We start from the raw sequence: 17285 nt of genomic DNA, 5'->3' as shown, positions 1-17285 counted from the left end.
AAACTGATCAGAGCAGGCTGTGCTCAAACCATCACTGAGATCTCAAGCTAAACATGTAAAGTCTCCTTTTCTGTTTCATACTTAGGATCCAAGAAGCTGAAGCCAGTGTTCCCCCAAGGCTCTGTGAGTGTTTTCATCTCTTGTACAAGCAGCCTGGCTTGGCTCCCTTGTGAATATACTGTAGCACTGTATACGACCATATATGTATTCATTTTGGGTAATGCATGCTGAATGTTTTCATCTTTTAAACTTTGCATTTGTTGTTGTTTTTTTTAAAAACTAGATTACTCATTACCATTTTATACATTGAGACAATATGTGCTTAAGGAAATATTCATGCAGCATGTCCTCTCTTTGGGAAATAGTGTGTTTTTTTTTTTTGTTCTTCATGTGAGGACACCACACATAGATACTATCATAAGTATGGCTTCAAATGAGTCTTTCATAACAATTTTATTTATTTTAAATATTTAATTAGTCAATCTGTCAAAAATAAAAGAATTTGAAAAGAAGTTACGAGGGACCAACACGATGTCTGAATGTCTTCCTTTGTCTGACAAGAAGACAAGAGAAGACTCCAAAGAATAATTTTACAGTGAATGACAAAACACAGAGAAGGGCAATATAACAGTTACAATTATAACTGTAAAACAGTCACCTGATCACTTTTGATTCTGATTTATTTATTGATCTGTAAGACACATCAATCCAGCATGGTCCGAGGATGTTAAGCTGTTAAACACAACCGACAGATGTGCACGTTTTTCTTATTGTCACTGAATCCCATGAAAGACCAAAAGCAGTCATGAATTGATCTTCTAACAAGTATTGTCTGTGTGCAAGTCTGATATGTGCCATAGACCACAATTGTTGTGCAGAAACTAGTAAAAGCACATCAGTGAGTCACAGCGTTGCACTCAGTGACATGCTGCTTCATTAACCTGAAACATGGACACTGCAGTTTGTTCATTTTTTTTGAGTCGAACCGTCCAGCTGTTAATAAAATGCTCACTAGCGCAAAAAATCTGCAGCTGAAAACACTCCCCAACAAATACACTATTTGCATCTGCTAGATTAGCACGACTTGCTTTGCTTGCTTTACTTCTTCAGTGGGAGCCAATGGGCTTGAGGCAGAGTGCCACAGCAGGGTAGGGACGTTGGAAAGTATTGAGAGTCAGACTAAAACTCAACTATGGGATCTGTTGACGATAAGAAAAATACATGAAACAACTTTATCATTTTAATTGACAGGTAATCTTCAGTGATTTAACAAGTTGGTTTGTTTGAAAAAAAATCTTCCAAAATAACAACATACTGGCTTTTTTCCTCTAAGCACTGTATAATGCCCTCAGTGTGCTCATTTTTAGCCTGGCTCCTGTGGGAACCAGCAGTGTTAGTGTTGTTCCCTTTCTCTCAAATTATACAAAACCACCCGAAAAACAACCTCACCTGAGTGATAGAGAGGCTTTTGTTGCCACTGTGTACCAACAGGGAGCAGCTAAACATTCAAAACCATGAATATCAACAGTTTTCTGCCCAGTCATATTCCCACGGGTGATTGGAGAGTAATGAAATGTAAACACACACACACACACACACACACACACACACACACACGTTACCGTGCAAAGGGGTAAAAAGTCTGATCAGCAGAAGCAGGTAGCGAGCGTGACACTCTGTAAGATTCAGTTCAGACGAATGAGGAGAGACTCACGGTGAGACAGCAAGATAAAGAGAAGGACGAGCACCAGAATACTTGAGAATAACTTAAAAAAAAAAAAAAAAAAAAAAACTCCCAGAGAACAAACAAGACGTGCAAGTCAAACACAACCTGACTCGATAGAGTACAACCACTGTGTTCCCACTGCTTGTTACCCTCTGTCAACATGCAGAGACGCTGCTCGCTGTGACCGTCTTTCCTTATCAGCATTCCAGCCGTGACCTCGGCTCAGACACACTGGTCAACTTTATGTTCTGTCAGTCAGCTGTGTGAGGTGACTGAGAGCGGAAAGCAAACACTTTCTACCCGCAGCTGACGTCTGTTGACCGGTGTTAGGCAAAGTTTGTTGACTATATATATATATAAGGCCCGGCGCTTCTGAGAGTCCATTTCTGAGGTTTCCTGACAGCACAGAGGCAGCGTGTGTGTGTGTGTGTGTGTGTGTGTGTGTGTTTTCTCCTTCTGTCGTTATGTGTGCTGTTTGATTTTCAGTCAGAAATGAACCATCTACGCACTGTTGCACAGTCTGCAGTCTGCACGCCAAGCTGTCCAATCCCTAAAGGTCAGTCAGTATAAAAGTGGCATGAAGCAATCTATTACCGATTGCTGACCGCCATCGGGGGCACAGAGAAACTAGAACAACACTGACAGGTCTGTGGCACAGCCTAATGGCCTTTAATGGACATAAATAATACATTTGCATTTCAACAATAACATGGGGCAAGCTAGCTAATTAGAGCAAAGATCCAACATTAATAATTACTTAAGAGGCTATTATACCGCCATGCTCACATGCACATTGCATGCTGGGAGTATCTGGGCAGTACTCAACTGGCTGGATTTAAAATTAACAATGACACCTGTAACACCTTTTCCCTTTTCAGGGCGCTCTGCAAACATTACATGCTCCAACATCAGTCTTAATATCTGCATGTGCCGGGTGATATTGTGTTGTCTCGGCAGTATCTCCATCTAGGTTGAATTTACAACAAGGCAAATCAACTACTTACGATTGATTTATGGACCCTTGTGATGCCTTTGGACATGAAGTTTTCAAAAAGCTATTGCAATGTTTATGATACCATATTTTTAAGGTTTCAGTTGTACCTTGATTAAATTTACGAGAGCGCATTTTTTTAAAATAACCAAAGAGACAAGAGTCTAATATAGCAATACTACATGTTCATATTAATGTAGTTTTTTTTTTTATAGCACTAAGCATCTATGAGTTTTGTACACCCTATCCCAAAAGCTCCCAAAACCTGGTTACAAATCTTGAGTACTTCTCAATAACATTAATTAATAGGGGAACAAACACTTTTTCAGGGTATCTAAAGTGTGGCCTTTCAAATTTTTAGGGTGTTCACATCCATATTGGGTGAGTAGTGTGGGACTTTCAAATATGCCAAACATACAGCTGAAGAAACCAAAAAGCCAAATGTCTTTGAGTGGCCAAGTCAGCCTCCACTGGTGTAACTGAAGAACAGACCGAAGGTGAAAAGCTCCTGAAAACAGCAGACGTGATGATTTAGGCAATTAAATAATTTCTATCCCTTAAAACTGGGGGACAATGCATAGAAAGGGCAAAAATTACTGCACTATTCATGTGATGTGGATGCAAACACCCTGAGAGAAAGAGCATCGTGCCATCTCAAAACAAAAACAAGCCACTTTGGAAGTACTTACAGCCTGCTTAGTGTATAGAACAGCATGTATATCCCCATGAACTCACCTTTCTAGCCTGATAAATTAAAAGCCTTCTGCAAATTACAGGTAAATTATCATACGTATCACTGCCGTTTGTGAGCTCTCAACTGATTTCTGGTTGAAGGGCAAGAGAAGAAAACCCAGAAGCAAACCCACCCACCCTGAAACAAAGAAATCCTCATGTTCAGAAACCTGGCAGACTAAATGAGAGCTCATAGGTTAACTGTCACACACACACAAAAAAACAATAATGCAATCATCCATCCCTGGTGTGAAGACCATATGAAATGGTTATTGGCTGCAATTAATCAAATCCTACCGCCAGTTGTGACATGTTGATGAATGCTCTCAGGCTGTCAGTGGCTGAAGACAAAGAGAGTCACAAAACAAATTTCTGTGTGAATTCTTACTGTCATATGCATGAATAATAGATGTTTTTCTTTATCTACAATTCCAAAGAATCCCAGAATAGCTTATTTGTACACTAAATAGTATCTACACAAGCATTTTAGTGAAATGTGTTAAAGAGAGGAAGCAGGATTTTTGGCATTTAATCATGAATTGCTTGAAAAAGTCCCATATAATGTGTGGTGTGGTGCATTAAAACCGGATCAAACTGAATAAGCCCAGCCATTAAGTAAAAGACTAGAATCATTAGTGTGCTTTTGCTGATTAATTAGTATAAGCCAGTGTGCTACATTTTGGGGAATATAAGGGAAAACAAGCTTTTACTGTATGAAAAAATGCAATTGAGCAATACCGAGTCAAGGATTGCAACAGTCCCCGGTGTTGTAATCTCAGGTCTGGCATTTGTTTTGTTATTTTGACTGTGGTGAAGGTTTGAGGTTTAGTCTCCTTATCAGTTCAGATGGTACTGAATTTAATTAAAAGCTGTGACGCTGGGCAAGTTTCAAATCAAAGGTTTTTATGAACTTGAGAAAAAGCTGTTGATAAAAATAATAATAATAGCAAGCATGGCTGTTCTCGTGTTGTTAATCAAAGGGGTTTAACCTCTGCAGGGTCCATTTTAAACCATCTCTCTCATCTCTACATGGCCACACTCACTCACTCACACTTTGTTAGCCTCGGGCAGGGCTGGATTAACCCACCAGGGCGCTCAGGGGCAACACTGAGCTGCGGGCCCCTGTTGACTGGCCCCTGACTAATGGAGTTAGCACGCTAACCAGCTAGCTGCAGCCTGTCCTGTCTCATAATACCGCTTTGTAGCTCAAGAGGTGATACTCCGAAAGGGAAGCTTACAGTAGTTTAATTAAACAGAAAAATACAACTGTCAGTGTAAAAAACACACTTCATTCAAACTCAACAGAAACAAAATAAAACTCACCAAAAGCCGTCTTGTCTTTCCGATGTTTCAACAATCACCAGCTCTGGTTTGGTTCTCTGAGTTCTCCACGCCCAGCCTCCCTCTCGCTGCTCTCCCAGCTCACGGCTCTCCCGTCCCATTCTGCCAAGTGTTCATCGTCCCTAGAGTCAGACTCCTGGTCAGTGCGCCTGTAAATCACCTTGCGACCTTTTTCTGGTCTCCTTTGGCCACAGTGGAAACACCAACAGTCCTCCGGCAGACTCCAGTCAGCTAACAGGGCCACTAGCTGCACGGCTAACTGAGCTAACTAGCTAACAGCAGCTAGTAGCTACAGCCAGTTTGAAGTGGCCTTTGACAGGTGACCAGTTCCTACAAATCATGTCTTTAAGACAGATGAGGTAACAATAGGGGGCCTTCAGTATACTGAAGTATTTCCAGTTCGGGATCCATCCTTGCCCCATGCCTCATATAGGTTCAACTGTGCGAGCAATGCTAATGCTAATATATGCTTCATCAGTTCTTTTCTTTGAGACACTTTTCCTGACATTTTGACTTACAGATGGCACAATTAGTCCTGCCAGTCAGGCACAGTGCAATACAATCAATGCTCTGCACCTGGCACCTGTTCTTAATTACACCTGAGCTTTCCACCCTACAGCTAGAATAAATCCTGGAAGTCAAAAAATCAAAGACAACATCAGGGATGAGGCTGCAGGATCATACCTGCCCTCAGAGTGAGGCTCGGCGGTCTGTGCCATGAGCAAAACCAGCCTGCGCTGCAAAAGGTGAAATCTGAGGAAGGTAAAAGAAAGCAAGGCAGTATGTGCTTGTTTGTTGTCTGGCTGGTTGAGCTAAATCTTCTTACCTGGCGGTTTTTATGTGAGAGCATTTCACTTCTTTCAAGCTTTTTTTTCTCCTTATAAGATTATAACTTCTTACTCAGATTTTATGGTTCTGGGTAACTAGGATTTCCAGAATTATAAAGCTGTTTGACCAAGCACAAAACTGCTTTATCACGGGCAGAATTCCTTTAAAACCAGAAAAATGTACTTGTTTTTAGACTGAGTCGACTACTTTTAAGATAACTGTGGCTGCTTGTTTTTACTTGCTATAAAAAGGCAACATTTCCTGTTCTGCTGGCAGATAATTTGGCTTATTTTAAGAAGCATTGCTTGCTTTTGAGAGCTGGGTTTTTGCAGTGCACCATTCATGCAGCTGAAGAAGGGGAAAAAAGGCCTTGACCTCTTTAAAGCTGCCTGTTTTGATGTAATGAAAAGTGAAATGCATGTGAAAATCACCCATTTTCAAGATCATTTGTCTTTGCAGCAACGAGGCAATCAAACCCTTCATCAGAAGCATCATCCTGCAGCAGAGTGGGAGCTGCTGGTGGACATGCAGTCTGGATGAATGCAGATAAAAGAGGGGGGGGGGGGCGTGCGGATACGCTCCTGCACCTGAACTAACTTATTATTGGGATACAAAGCAGAAATCTTCCATTTCCAGTGAAAGCTCGACCATTTTGTGCGCGGGGTCCCGTATGTCTGACCCACTAACACATTTCTGCTTAATAGACTGTGTGACGTCACGGGGGGCGGAGTCCGGTGCGTTCAAAACACAGCCTGCCCTCAATACTCCCGGAGTCTGCGCTTCCTGCCTCTCTTTTTTTTTGCGCTTATTTGTGCCGCTGACCCAGTTATTTGGATTAATTAGCGCTCTTTTCGCCTCTTGTTTGATTTGCTCGTTTTAATATAATGCGGCTGCTTCCCGTGCACTCCCTCCACAACGCGTTTCTTCCCGAGGTGTATTCTCAGACAGCATCCGACTGTTGTTTGTTTGTTTGCAGCTTTCGGTGAATATGGACTAGTTGGTTGTTGGGGTGGGGGGAGAAAAAACAAAAGCGTATAAATGCACCTGCCGTCCAGGAGATACCCTACCTTTGAGATCGAACAGGTAAGAGCGCTCGAGGAAAGAAAAGGCAACAAAGAGAAAGAGGAAGACAAATGTTTTCAGGCTGCAGGAGCAACTGTGCGGGAGGCTGCAGCAGCTGCAGCCCATTATCCCGCCTGGATCCTGGGTTTGTGCGGCGCTTCACCCGCAGCAGACTGAAACAAAGTCCCCTACGAATGATCGAAGCAGCCTCTCAGTGCTGCGCTTCCTGCGCGCAAAGCCTGAAAAATGGCGATGTTGTTTATCAGACTACTCTGTTTCCTGCTGCATTCTTTGGCTCTTTCAGCTGCTCTGATCAACTGTTTATCAGATTACTGCTGACAGGCGCCCAAAACTGACAAAATATACGCTGTGAAACCAGTTTGAGACCTACTGGAGCTGTTGAAGTTGCTGTTTTGTGCAAAATTTGAGAGTCCTGAACTTTTCTGTCAGCTAAAACCCTCTGTGTTGGATTACCTCACAGAAAGGGAACCCAGTGTTAGACCTTCCATCTCCATCAAATCTTTTAAAATGCAGGTGAAATGTGCATAAAGCAGCTGAATCGACCATTCATCTATATGAAGTGTGTGTGCATAGCTTATCAGATGATTTCAAGGCAAGTTTGTTCAGTGTAGGCCAATACGCTCCTATTGTAGCCTCATCTGTCTCCTCCTCCGTCAGGTGCGTGTGCCCTGGGTGCAGCCTGGCCTCTGCTGTGGTGGCGATGAAGAACCCAGTGGCCATGGAGAGCCGTCGGCTGGTCGTCCTGCTGGAGGCGGCCCTGGTGAGGGAGGCTCGCCTCTGGAAGGTGCCGGTCTTCAAGAATGGGTGCATCCAGGTGAGAGACAAGCACACGTGTATGCACAGAGGGTCATTTTGCATTTCCAGGTTGATTAAAGGTGCTGAATGTAGCATTTTAATGTATGTAAATGTAAAGAAAGCTGTCATTTTCAGATGTAGGTAAACATTGAATATGTAAAGTGAGAGCATAATATCAACGAGAAAAGGCAGATTAGCAGTAAAAGGTGTAGCTGAGATATCATAACTGGCATTTGACTTGCCACAGTGGTCCATTTAATGAGAGAAACTGATGTCTGCTGGCATACATCTGTAACATGCCAGTCTGGATTACAGTGGAAACACAAGGCAGAACTCAGCAGCAGGCTCTGAACAGTTCAGGTTATGACAAGCTTCAAGTTACGGGTTGATAATGAACGCCCGACCTGTACTCTTTCATATATTAACCAATGGTCGTCTCCTTTGGCCGCTCAGGGCGCTGACATCTCTTCATCCCAACACCAAGAAATGATCCTTTGGCTCGGAGACATGAACAGGCTGTTCCAGTTCTGTCCAGAGACCTTTGCACTGGGAGTCTGCGTCCTCAACCGCCTGCTGTCCACTGTCAAGGTGCAGCGTCTGATAATGGTTTCCAGCCAGTGTTCTGTATATAAAATGTCCCATTACTGAAAACCTGCACAAATGGCTGCATATTACAGTCATGCAAATCATCTTTTTCTTTTTCTTCTTCACTTCTTGGTCCCTAAGATAACGCTCCAAGACTGTATTCAGTATAACAACTGACTTAATCTGTATTTTACATCACATTGTTCTCTGCATTGGGCTGCACGCGAATGTTTGCTGAGCGAGATGATCACTTCCCAAATTCACTTAGTGACAGTTTTACATTCAGAAATCTTTCTGCTTCTTAAGAACTAAATGATCTCTTTTCTGTTTTTAGGCTCAACCAAAATACCTAAAATGCATTGCTTTTACCTCACTGGTCCTGGCTGCCAAAATCAATGAGGAAGATGAGGTGAGATCTTATCAATAATCAAAACACAGGGTTTGTACAGTTTGGAAAATGCTGAATTTGAACTGTTATGTTTTCAAGGTTGGGAATATACTGGAATTTGAACATACTCCTTGAAAAATGCTTCATTTTCAACTCGATCTGACGTTTCGACACAACACTCATGTAAACCAAAATCTTTTAACATTTGAAATTGAACGATCCGTCTCCTGGCGTCTTGAGCCAGACGCGGAGCTAGATTGACTGACAATGGTGCCGTAACCCTCATGACGCCGGGTCATCTCGTCTGAGAATGAGCGGCGTCCTCTGAACTTTGATACGTGTGCACATTGAACTATTGCACCTGCTCAGCAGCTACTAGAACAGGTGGATTTTGTTATCACTGTAGCAGGTAGGTACCTTGAAAGTGCTTGAATTTCACTCTTAAAAAACTGTACAAACCCTGCAAATAACGGCTGTTCAAAAAAAAAAGAGACACCCACGTCAGTGCTACTTCAAAACACGTTTATTTGCTTCCCTTTGTTGGTGTCTGTTTAAATAGGTAATAGGCTCTGTTAAAGACCTGGTTGTGCAGAGCGGATGCAACTTTTCAACAGCGGAGATTCTTCGCATGGAGAGGATCATTCTCGACAAGCTGCACTGGGACTTGTACACCGCAACACCAGTCGACTTCATTCACATAGTAAGTCAGAATTCAGCAGAGAGACAGGCAAGCAAAACAGGGTTTTTTCTTTTTGTTTTTAACTGGACCTGAGCGGTCAGAGCACTTCAGAGTGAGCCGGCTTTGAAATGCTCTGTGAATTCAGGTCCCGGTGTTGCCCTAAAAACACAGCGGTACAAAAGCGCACATTAAACCATCATGCTTGCATCGTGTTTGCTTCAAGATGTTTTATGAACCTTCGCACCCCCTTTTCACCCCCACAGTAAAGAATTGGTCCTAGTAGAGATTGTGCATTTATTTGATTAGACTTATTGTGCCCATTCTTATTATTAGAAACTCCATTCAGTCCTGCTTGGAGTGTGTCCTTCCCTTTTTTTTTTTTTTTTTTAAATAAAAACATGCTTTTCTCTAATGCAAATAATAAAATCAAAGAGTCTCATCAGAGGATATGTTTGATTTACATTTGGTTTTCCAATACAGCAGAATAAAGTCGACTAAAATATAAGTAAATATTGGTTGATGTTAGGATATAATAATATGCTGTCTTACCTCAGCTATGATAAAAAACAGTGTGCTAATTCTGCACATTTTGCTCCGTAGTTTGAACAGATGGGATAAATCCGCTTGCGTTTAAATAACCCTAGAAATCACTGCTTTAGTTCCACGTCATTGTTTTAAATGCTAAGTAAAAGTTCCTTTTTCCACTCTGCAGCTTCAGTGCAAAAGTGACACAACTGGACAAACCCAAGTTACAGTATAACCCAGGCCAGTTACCAGATTTCTGTGTGTGTGGGCAAAAAGCAGCAAAGACGCCTGAATAGAGCTGTATGAGATTCCTCGAACCACGTAAGACCGCGTTAGCAAGCTGCCAGCAAAATAACAGGCGTGTTGCATATCAGGCCAAGGCACTTCTGACTAACTCTCACCCGCAGCCCTGCAGTGGGTACCCAGACCCTCCGGAAACAGACGATTTGGGTCGTTAGCGCATCTGTAACATGCTGTGAGTTGTTAAAACTAATGTCAAAGGAAGGTCTGGCTTTGTTAAGAATCCCTCGCTGTGTTACTCCGTTTATGGCACAATATTGTTTTGCAGCACGGAGCTGTTTACAGTAGTTTAGTCGTTAAACCCTCATACATAATTGCCTAAAGCCTTAACAACTGTCAACAAACACGCACACACACGTCATTGAGGTCCCTTTATGCTGTTGGGCCCGGGGCTGTAATCATAACGCTGTTAACAAGAAGCCATCCAGGACTGAATCATTAAACATCAGGCGACAGGCAACAGGTTGAGCAGGTGTTGATGGGCTTCACGGAGGGCCGGGTGATATTCAGCATCTATAATTAAAGTGTAAACTCTCCACACGTGTAAAACAAAACTTCAGTTTGTACTTTCGTTAGCAGTTTTTTAGCCACACTTAGCAGCACGGCGTCATGGTCCAACTCGGATATCTGAACAACTTTTGGATGGATTGCCATGAAATCTGGTCCAGGTATCCTTGTTTCTCAGATGAAGTCTGATCAGCAGCAACACAAAAAACATTTCTGTTTTTTAGCGAAATATAACAGCTGTGAGTTTGCTTGCCATGAAATGTGGCTCACGCATTCACGTCCCCCTCAGGACGAACTGTGATCGCTTTGCGACCCCTTCGCTTTACATATAATCCACTATAACAGCATTTTTAATTAACATCATTAATTTGAACAGACGATATGATTATCATATGATACAATTCACTGAAAGTCAGGATTGATCATATTGAATTATCGCCCAGCCCAAAGTGTCACATTATAAGAAGGAGTTGGACTTTGTGGACGGTTGAAGGGCAGATTTTCCTCGTGTGCTTGAACTAAGCGGCTGGATGCCTTAATGAAAACAGCCCGTTGTTTTCTTGACAGAAATGATTTACCACATTGCATTGATCCACACTATGGTCAGATCAGATTTTGGGATATTGCAGGTCCTGATACACACGTCTTCGAATAAATAAATAAATAAATCGCTGTCAGATTTAGGTTAGAGAAGATTGAGTTACCTTCTGGTTAAATGCCTCCTGTTGTTTCTGCGAGTCAGTAACCTCACCCCAAACCAGCCGACATCCCCTCAACAAATAACAGCCTTAGATTTGTTTGTGTTGTTGAAGTTGGTGGAGGGGCGACACATTTTCTTTAAACTGTCACCAGAAAGCAGCTTGGCACATTCGGACTGAACCGATTCAGCGTCTCCTGCTGAACTGAAACACGGCACTTTCCCCGGCTGTCGCTTTGCGGCTCTGACTGGTGTCATCAGTTAACAGTGAGCGGAGCTGCTGTGAATCTGTTGATGTCCGAGCACTTCACTTTAGATATTACAAAAATCCAAGACTTTTAAAATAAAGAGACATAATGTATTAATAAAAACTATAATAAAATAAAGACATTTTCTCTTCTTATACTATTCAAATAAATACTTTTTAGCTATACTGTATCTCACAATTACATTCCCCCCTGCCCTGAATTTCCTTTCCTACATAAAGTCTTATTCTCCATTGTCTATAAAACAGCAATCAATAGAATCTATTGGTAATTTGTCACAGACTCGCCACCATGACACTTTGATATGATTAAATAAGAGGATTTACAGAGATGCCTTGTCATTATCCCTCAGTATGCTTCAACTGAGAAAACTCTCTTGAGAGGCAGAATCAGCAGCAGGATGCTCAAATCAAATCAGGTTGAATTAAAAACTATTAAAAAAACCAGCCTGGATTTCCTACATTTTAAAAATGGAGCAAAGAAGGGAAAACTTGCTTTTTGGTACTTTTGGCACCACATTGCTGAATCTACCTCCCAGTAAATTCCACTTCCCTTCACAACCCATGCTACAGAGTCAGAGACAAACTAAAGCAAATGAGCTGAACACAACTTGAATGAAAGACTGTAACAAACATTAGAGGATTGGGTTGTTTTTCGGAATCCAGTGTGATTCGCTTTTTAGCTTTCTTCATTTAAACCAGCGGGCTCAGGCTAGCTGGCTTCTAGATTTTAGGACCGCTGGTTTCAGTCAAGCTGACTAACAAGCTGTCAGCAGGGCTTTTTCTAACCACTGTGTGACAAGAAGAAGAAGAAATCGTCTAAATTAAAAATTCAAAGCGTCCTTTTTAACATCGACTCCCCCCCCCACTCGGGTTGTGATTTACAGTTCCTGCCTACAAACGGAAACACAGAAAAGCACTGCACGTACGATACAATACGAACAAGGTTACTATGATTCCTCAGGCGAACAGGATGGTCTTCAGTAGTAAAAACCTGACCGTCATGTTCTCTACCTCCCACGTGAGAAGAGGAGAGATTCTCAGACTGCAAATTGACAGTGTTCCAGGTGGATGAAGGTGAAGTCTGGGTCAAAGGGGTGAATGATGTGTTGACCTGTTGTCAGATATGCATGTTTGGACGTTAAACGCACCGGCGTATTTGATATTTATATGAATTATGACATAGTAGAGGTAAGGGATGATGGACAATGAGACAACAATGACATCATTATGCTAACGTTTTGGTCTCGTTCCTCTTCATCTCTCTGCTCCCCTCCGGTCCAGTTTCACGCCCTGCTCGTCTCCGGCCACCCTCACCTCGTTCCGTCCATCGGGCTCGGCTCCGGCCGGGACCCGACGACAGACCCCGGCTTGCTCCCCGCCGGGCCGGGGCATCAGAAGAGGCCTCCGGGCTTCCAGGTGGCGTTGTGGACCAGGCAGGTGCAGCACTGTATGGCCTGCCACCAGCTTTGGCAGTTCAAGGGCTCCACGTTGGCCTTGGCCATCATCACTTTGGAGCTGGAGGCGCTCACGCCCGACTGGTTCTCCGTCTTCACCGACCTGCTGAAGAAAGCACAAGTAAGAGAAAAGTACAGGCCTGCTAGGAAGGCCTTTCCTCCATGATTCCAGTCAGATATATTGAAATCTGCAGATATGTTGGTCAATAAATAAAAAGAAACTGGAGTACAGAAACGCCAATGATGAAAGTTTGAGACCATTGAGGAAATATTTTGTCCACCAGGGAGCGCTGATGAGTTTATTTATCATCAGTAAAATGTCCCACTGACGACATATTTCGGTTTAAGTAACTTTTTCAACATTATTTTTGGTTTATGTTAAAAACACATTATCTAATACATGATCAGATATCCAGCACATTTATGGAAGTAACACGTGACAAACTTTTTTAAACTTTACAATTTGATTTCAAATGTCCTTCTTTTCATCTGCAGCTGTCACATGCTATTCTTCAAAACCCCTGAGTATTTTTCCTCCTTCATTTTATGAATTTGCACCTGTTCACAGTGCAGAATTAGCTTTTATTTCCCCTCATACTGGAGGGTTCTCTGGATGAAGGCACATTCAGGTCTTCAAATGGTGCTCTGTACTGCCACAAACTGACACACATCTTTGCTTAAAGAGGCTGCTTCTATGGGTCCAACCCTGTCAGAAAATCATGATCAAACTGAGGAAATAAAAGAACAGATTTTAGTTAACTTGTCCACAGAAGGTTACAGTGTAAAATGCTTGTGCACAAACCTGCAGAAATGAAGTCAATACATGCAGTGCTGTGGCTTCAAATACACCAAGTTGAAAAACCTTGTGCCACTGTGCAGAAACTGAAACTGGCTGACCACAGTGTTGTCTGAGAGGTAAATTGTGGTTGGGTCTAGTTCCAGCGTGCATCATTTGACCCATTTGGATGTCTTTGCTCTCGCAGGTTGACAGCGGCGAGTTCATCCACTGCAAAGAGATGGTGGACGAGTACCTGCACAGCCTGGAGTTCTCCCTGCCGGCCAACGCCGTCTACATCTTGGACAGCGCCCAGATCCAGGACGAGGAGCGAGCCTCGAGCCCCACGCAGCGCTTCAGGCAGGCCAGGAGGGGGCGGGGCGGCGGTGAGCAGGGGGACTGCGACGATTATTACGACGGTTTTAGGTGTTTGTACAACGAGGAGACGACTCCGGGAGCGGAGGGGAACGATGCCGTGGGTGTGCAGAAAAACGTCTCGCCCTGCCCGCCGCTGCACCCCGCTGTCAATTAGTCTGAGGTTTATTCCCGCCGCCCACAAGTGCACAGTGCTCCCATTTCACAGTGAGAATGTTAGAAATACTGGAACTCTACACAGGGTACTGAAGTAACTGACTGAAGCCTAGTCCATACATACACAAGTATTTTCCAAAATGTAGCTTTTTCTGTGTGTTTTGGCCTTTCCTCCAAACACAAATGCAGAAAACAGAGCTTTCGGAAACTCCTTCCAGGGTGAAGATGTTCAGAAACTCCACTTGCAGTGTTGACAAGTAAAGAACAGAGTCTTTGGCTTGTGAGCGCTTTGTTTGCATGAGGAGATTTTGTGCAACGGCGGACGTGGCCAAAATAGTGCTGGCGCTAGCTTTGCTAACAGAACGTTTTAGATGACTCCACTTTTATCGAGGACCAGAGGCGTTAAAATGCATTAAGAGGGTCACTGCTACATAATCCAACACTCCCACGACACCGACCCCGCCGCCAACCTCGCTGGTTTTGGACCCATCCGTGAACTTAGGAACCCCGCTGTGGCGAAGGCGGCCAGAAATTTGCAATCATAATTTAGAGGTTTGACCTCTCATTGCAGGTAGTCTAATGGCAGTAGCTTTTTTTTTCAGGTTGCTGATTGGCCGACATGGCTGTAGGGTTAGGGTTATATCGCCACCTGTTGGTTTTTCATGCTCTTGCTTTTTTTCCCCAGCTTTTGGACAACAAAGGAACAAATCCTTGTTCTGAGAAATACCTGTGTACGTTTGGACCAGGCATTGAATCCAGGTGTTGCTCACCTGCCATAACATTTAAAGATTGGCTGAAAACATTTAAGAAAAGGCAGAGCCTTGTTCTCCTGAGATCAGATCTCCACTGTGCACTTGTCCACACCCAAATGTGAATCTGGATGTGCGTTTGGATCAGTGTTGGAGTTCACCTCTTATTCTGATGCCATAACTCGTTCTCTGTGTTGGCAGCTGAGGAGAAAATGTGGGCGTTTGGTCGAGCCCGACTGAATTGAGATATGAATGTTTCTCCTTGGTGCAGAGTTACTGGTCCATTAAGTTCTCTACTTATTAATAATGTCATTTGCTTCTCCTTTTTAACCTACCTGTCCTTTACATCCACCACAAATCCTTTTAAGTTGGAGGTGAAGGAGAAGAATTAGGCACTTGTGTGTGTTTTTTATGAGAGTGGTTGAGGCCAAGAGTGTCTTTTTTTATGTTTGAGAGTTGATCCTGATTTTGTTTGTGAGGTGTGTTGGTGCTCAGGTTCCCCCGGTAACCCAGCATAGCACTTTGAGGTTAAGACAAGCTTTTTTTAAATGCAAATAATTATATTTTTTCACAACCTTTATTATTTTAATCTCTTACTTACTTGTACTAAACATTTTTGTGCTGTGTTAAGTGTTTATTTACCAGTTATTTACAGAGGCTACATTTTACAAAAGCTTTAATTTCATGACTTAATGCTGCAAATGTTTTTATTTCATTAATCCTTTTGCTAGTGTTGATTTTTGTTTTATGTTACTGTTGTTACATATCAAACAAGAGCACCTTTGGGAGATTAATTCAACACTAAAGCTGAATGATAAAAAAAAAATGGTTATGAGATTACCTGATTAGTAATCCATCATCAGTGTTCTCATTTAAATTTTCAATATTTTTTCTTATTAACATACTAAATGAGGGCACCAATAACTCCACAGAATTGATATTGAAGTATTGGGATGAAAACGTCCTGTTTTTATTTTGTAAATACCTCCCCGTTCTGTCACATCTGTTAGTTTCATCATGATACTGACGTGTGACCTGAAACAGTGTCAAAATATTATGTTTCAATTTAGACTGTATTTAATGTTGGCTGATACGTGAATACAGTGGCCAAGCAGCCGAAGCCAACAGACTTTGAGTTTCCTCCTTTGACTCCAGGCTGCTGGTTATAATGTGAACTGATTACTGTCTGTTTTCTCAACTGTCAAGTCTGCTTCGATTCATCCAGTCAAGCTGGATGCAACACCAGTGACCAATGTAAAGGTTTTATTTTTGATCATTTTCCTCCATTTACTGAGGCAGCTATATCTTATTGTCTGATCAACCACAGAAATAAAGCTACGACTTCAAAAAGTCTAAAGTGTCGTTCTCAGGTTTGTCAGTTTCAAAAGGTTATTCAAGTGCCCTCGAATAAGCTACAGAAGTCCATATTTTTCTCTGCATGAGCTCAAGTAATTCTAAAATTAAGTACTTATAAGCCAAACTTATGCTGAATCAACATTTTGACTATGTGTCTCATAAATTTGGCTTAAATACAAATTTTTACAAAATTTGACTTACTGGATGAATTTTCCGAATTGGCATTTTCATTAATTTGAAATTATTAGTCAAAATTAAGGTACTTGTAAACTCAACTTGACAAAGCTATTTCTGTTTTCTTTCCTAATATTTCCCCTCATTTGCTGACAGGAACAAGCTTCCATAATTACCAGACTCCACTATCTAACATCTGTCTAGTCAGCAGCTTGAGGGGTGAAGTTCGCCTCATGTGACTTCAGCGCACTTGTCTGTGGTTAAAATCTTACCAAACAACATCGCAGCCTTCGTCATGCAAGTTCCTTAATCCTAAAGCAAGCCTCTGAAAACCCCGTTTGACTCTAGCACTACACTGTTCCTCAAGCCTTTAAAACGCAGTGGACCAGACGTGCACCGCCATGCTGTCCTATATGTCGAACAGACTGTCAGAGAGCCATTATCGCTGAGCTTTGTTAGCAGAGTGCGCTGCTGTTCCACAGGATAGAGAGAACAGAGAGCTCTGAACAGATTGTGCTGCTGGATGAGGTCCAGCGAGCCCTGCAGGTGGTGGACAGAATAATAATAGTGCTGGCAGGGCCTTCACAGTGAACAGAAAACCATTACTCTGGGAAGATCTCAATACTGGGCCCTGACTTCCTCTGTCTGTGTGCAGTGAGTCACACACGCTCTGTGTTGTTACATAAACATAAGACAGGAAATGACAGTAAATAAAGAAGCTTACAGCAGTTGAAGATGTCACCCTGGGCTCTACCAAACCGTGGAAAAACTGCTATTATCTAAATCCTTCGTTCGATATTT

At 42.5% G+C, this 17285-nt stretch overlaps 1 protein-coding gene across 1 annotated transcript; it reads left to right on the top strand.

Annotated features, from left to right (window-relative positions):
• Nucleotides 1–6428: 6428 nt before the first annotated feature.
• On the top strand, nucleotides 6429–16305 carry ccni2 (cyclin I family, member 2). The gene is made up of 7 exons (XM_041951645.1): nucleotides 6429–6701; nucleotides 7359–7515; nucleotides 7950–8084; nucleotides 8416–8490; nucleotides 9029–9169; nucleotides 12727–13020; nucleotides 13883–16305. The coding sequence occupies exons 2-7, from the start codon at nucleotides 7402–7404 to the stop codon at nucleotides 14204–14206; spliced, it is 1083 nt and encodes a 360-aa protein (XP_041807579.1). The 5' UTR covers nucleotides 6429–6701; nucleotides 7359–7401; the 3' UTR covers nucleotides 14207–16305.
• Nucleotides 16306–17285: the final 980 nt, after the last annotated feature.

This window comes from Chelmon rostratus, chromosome 14 (genome assembly GCF_017976325.1).
Source record: "Chelmon rostratus isolate fCheRos1 chromosome 14, fCheRos1.pri, whole genome shotgun sequence".
Lineage (NCBI taxonomy): Eukaryota > Metazoa > Chordata > Actinopteri > Chaetodontiformes > Chaetodontidae > Chelmon > Chelmon rostratus.
Note: the sequence above shows the minus strand (reverse complement) of the source record. Positions and strands in the feature narration are given on the sequence as shown.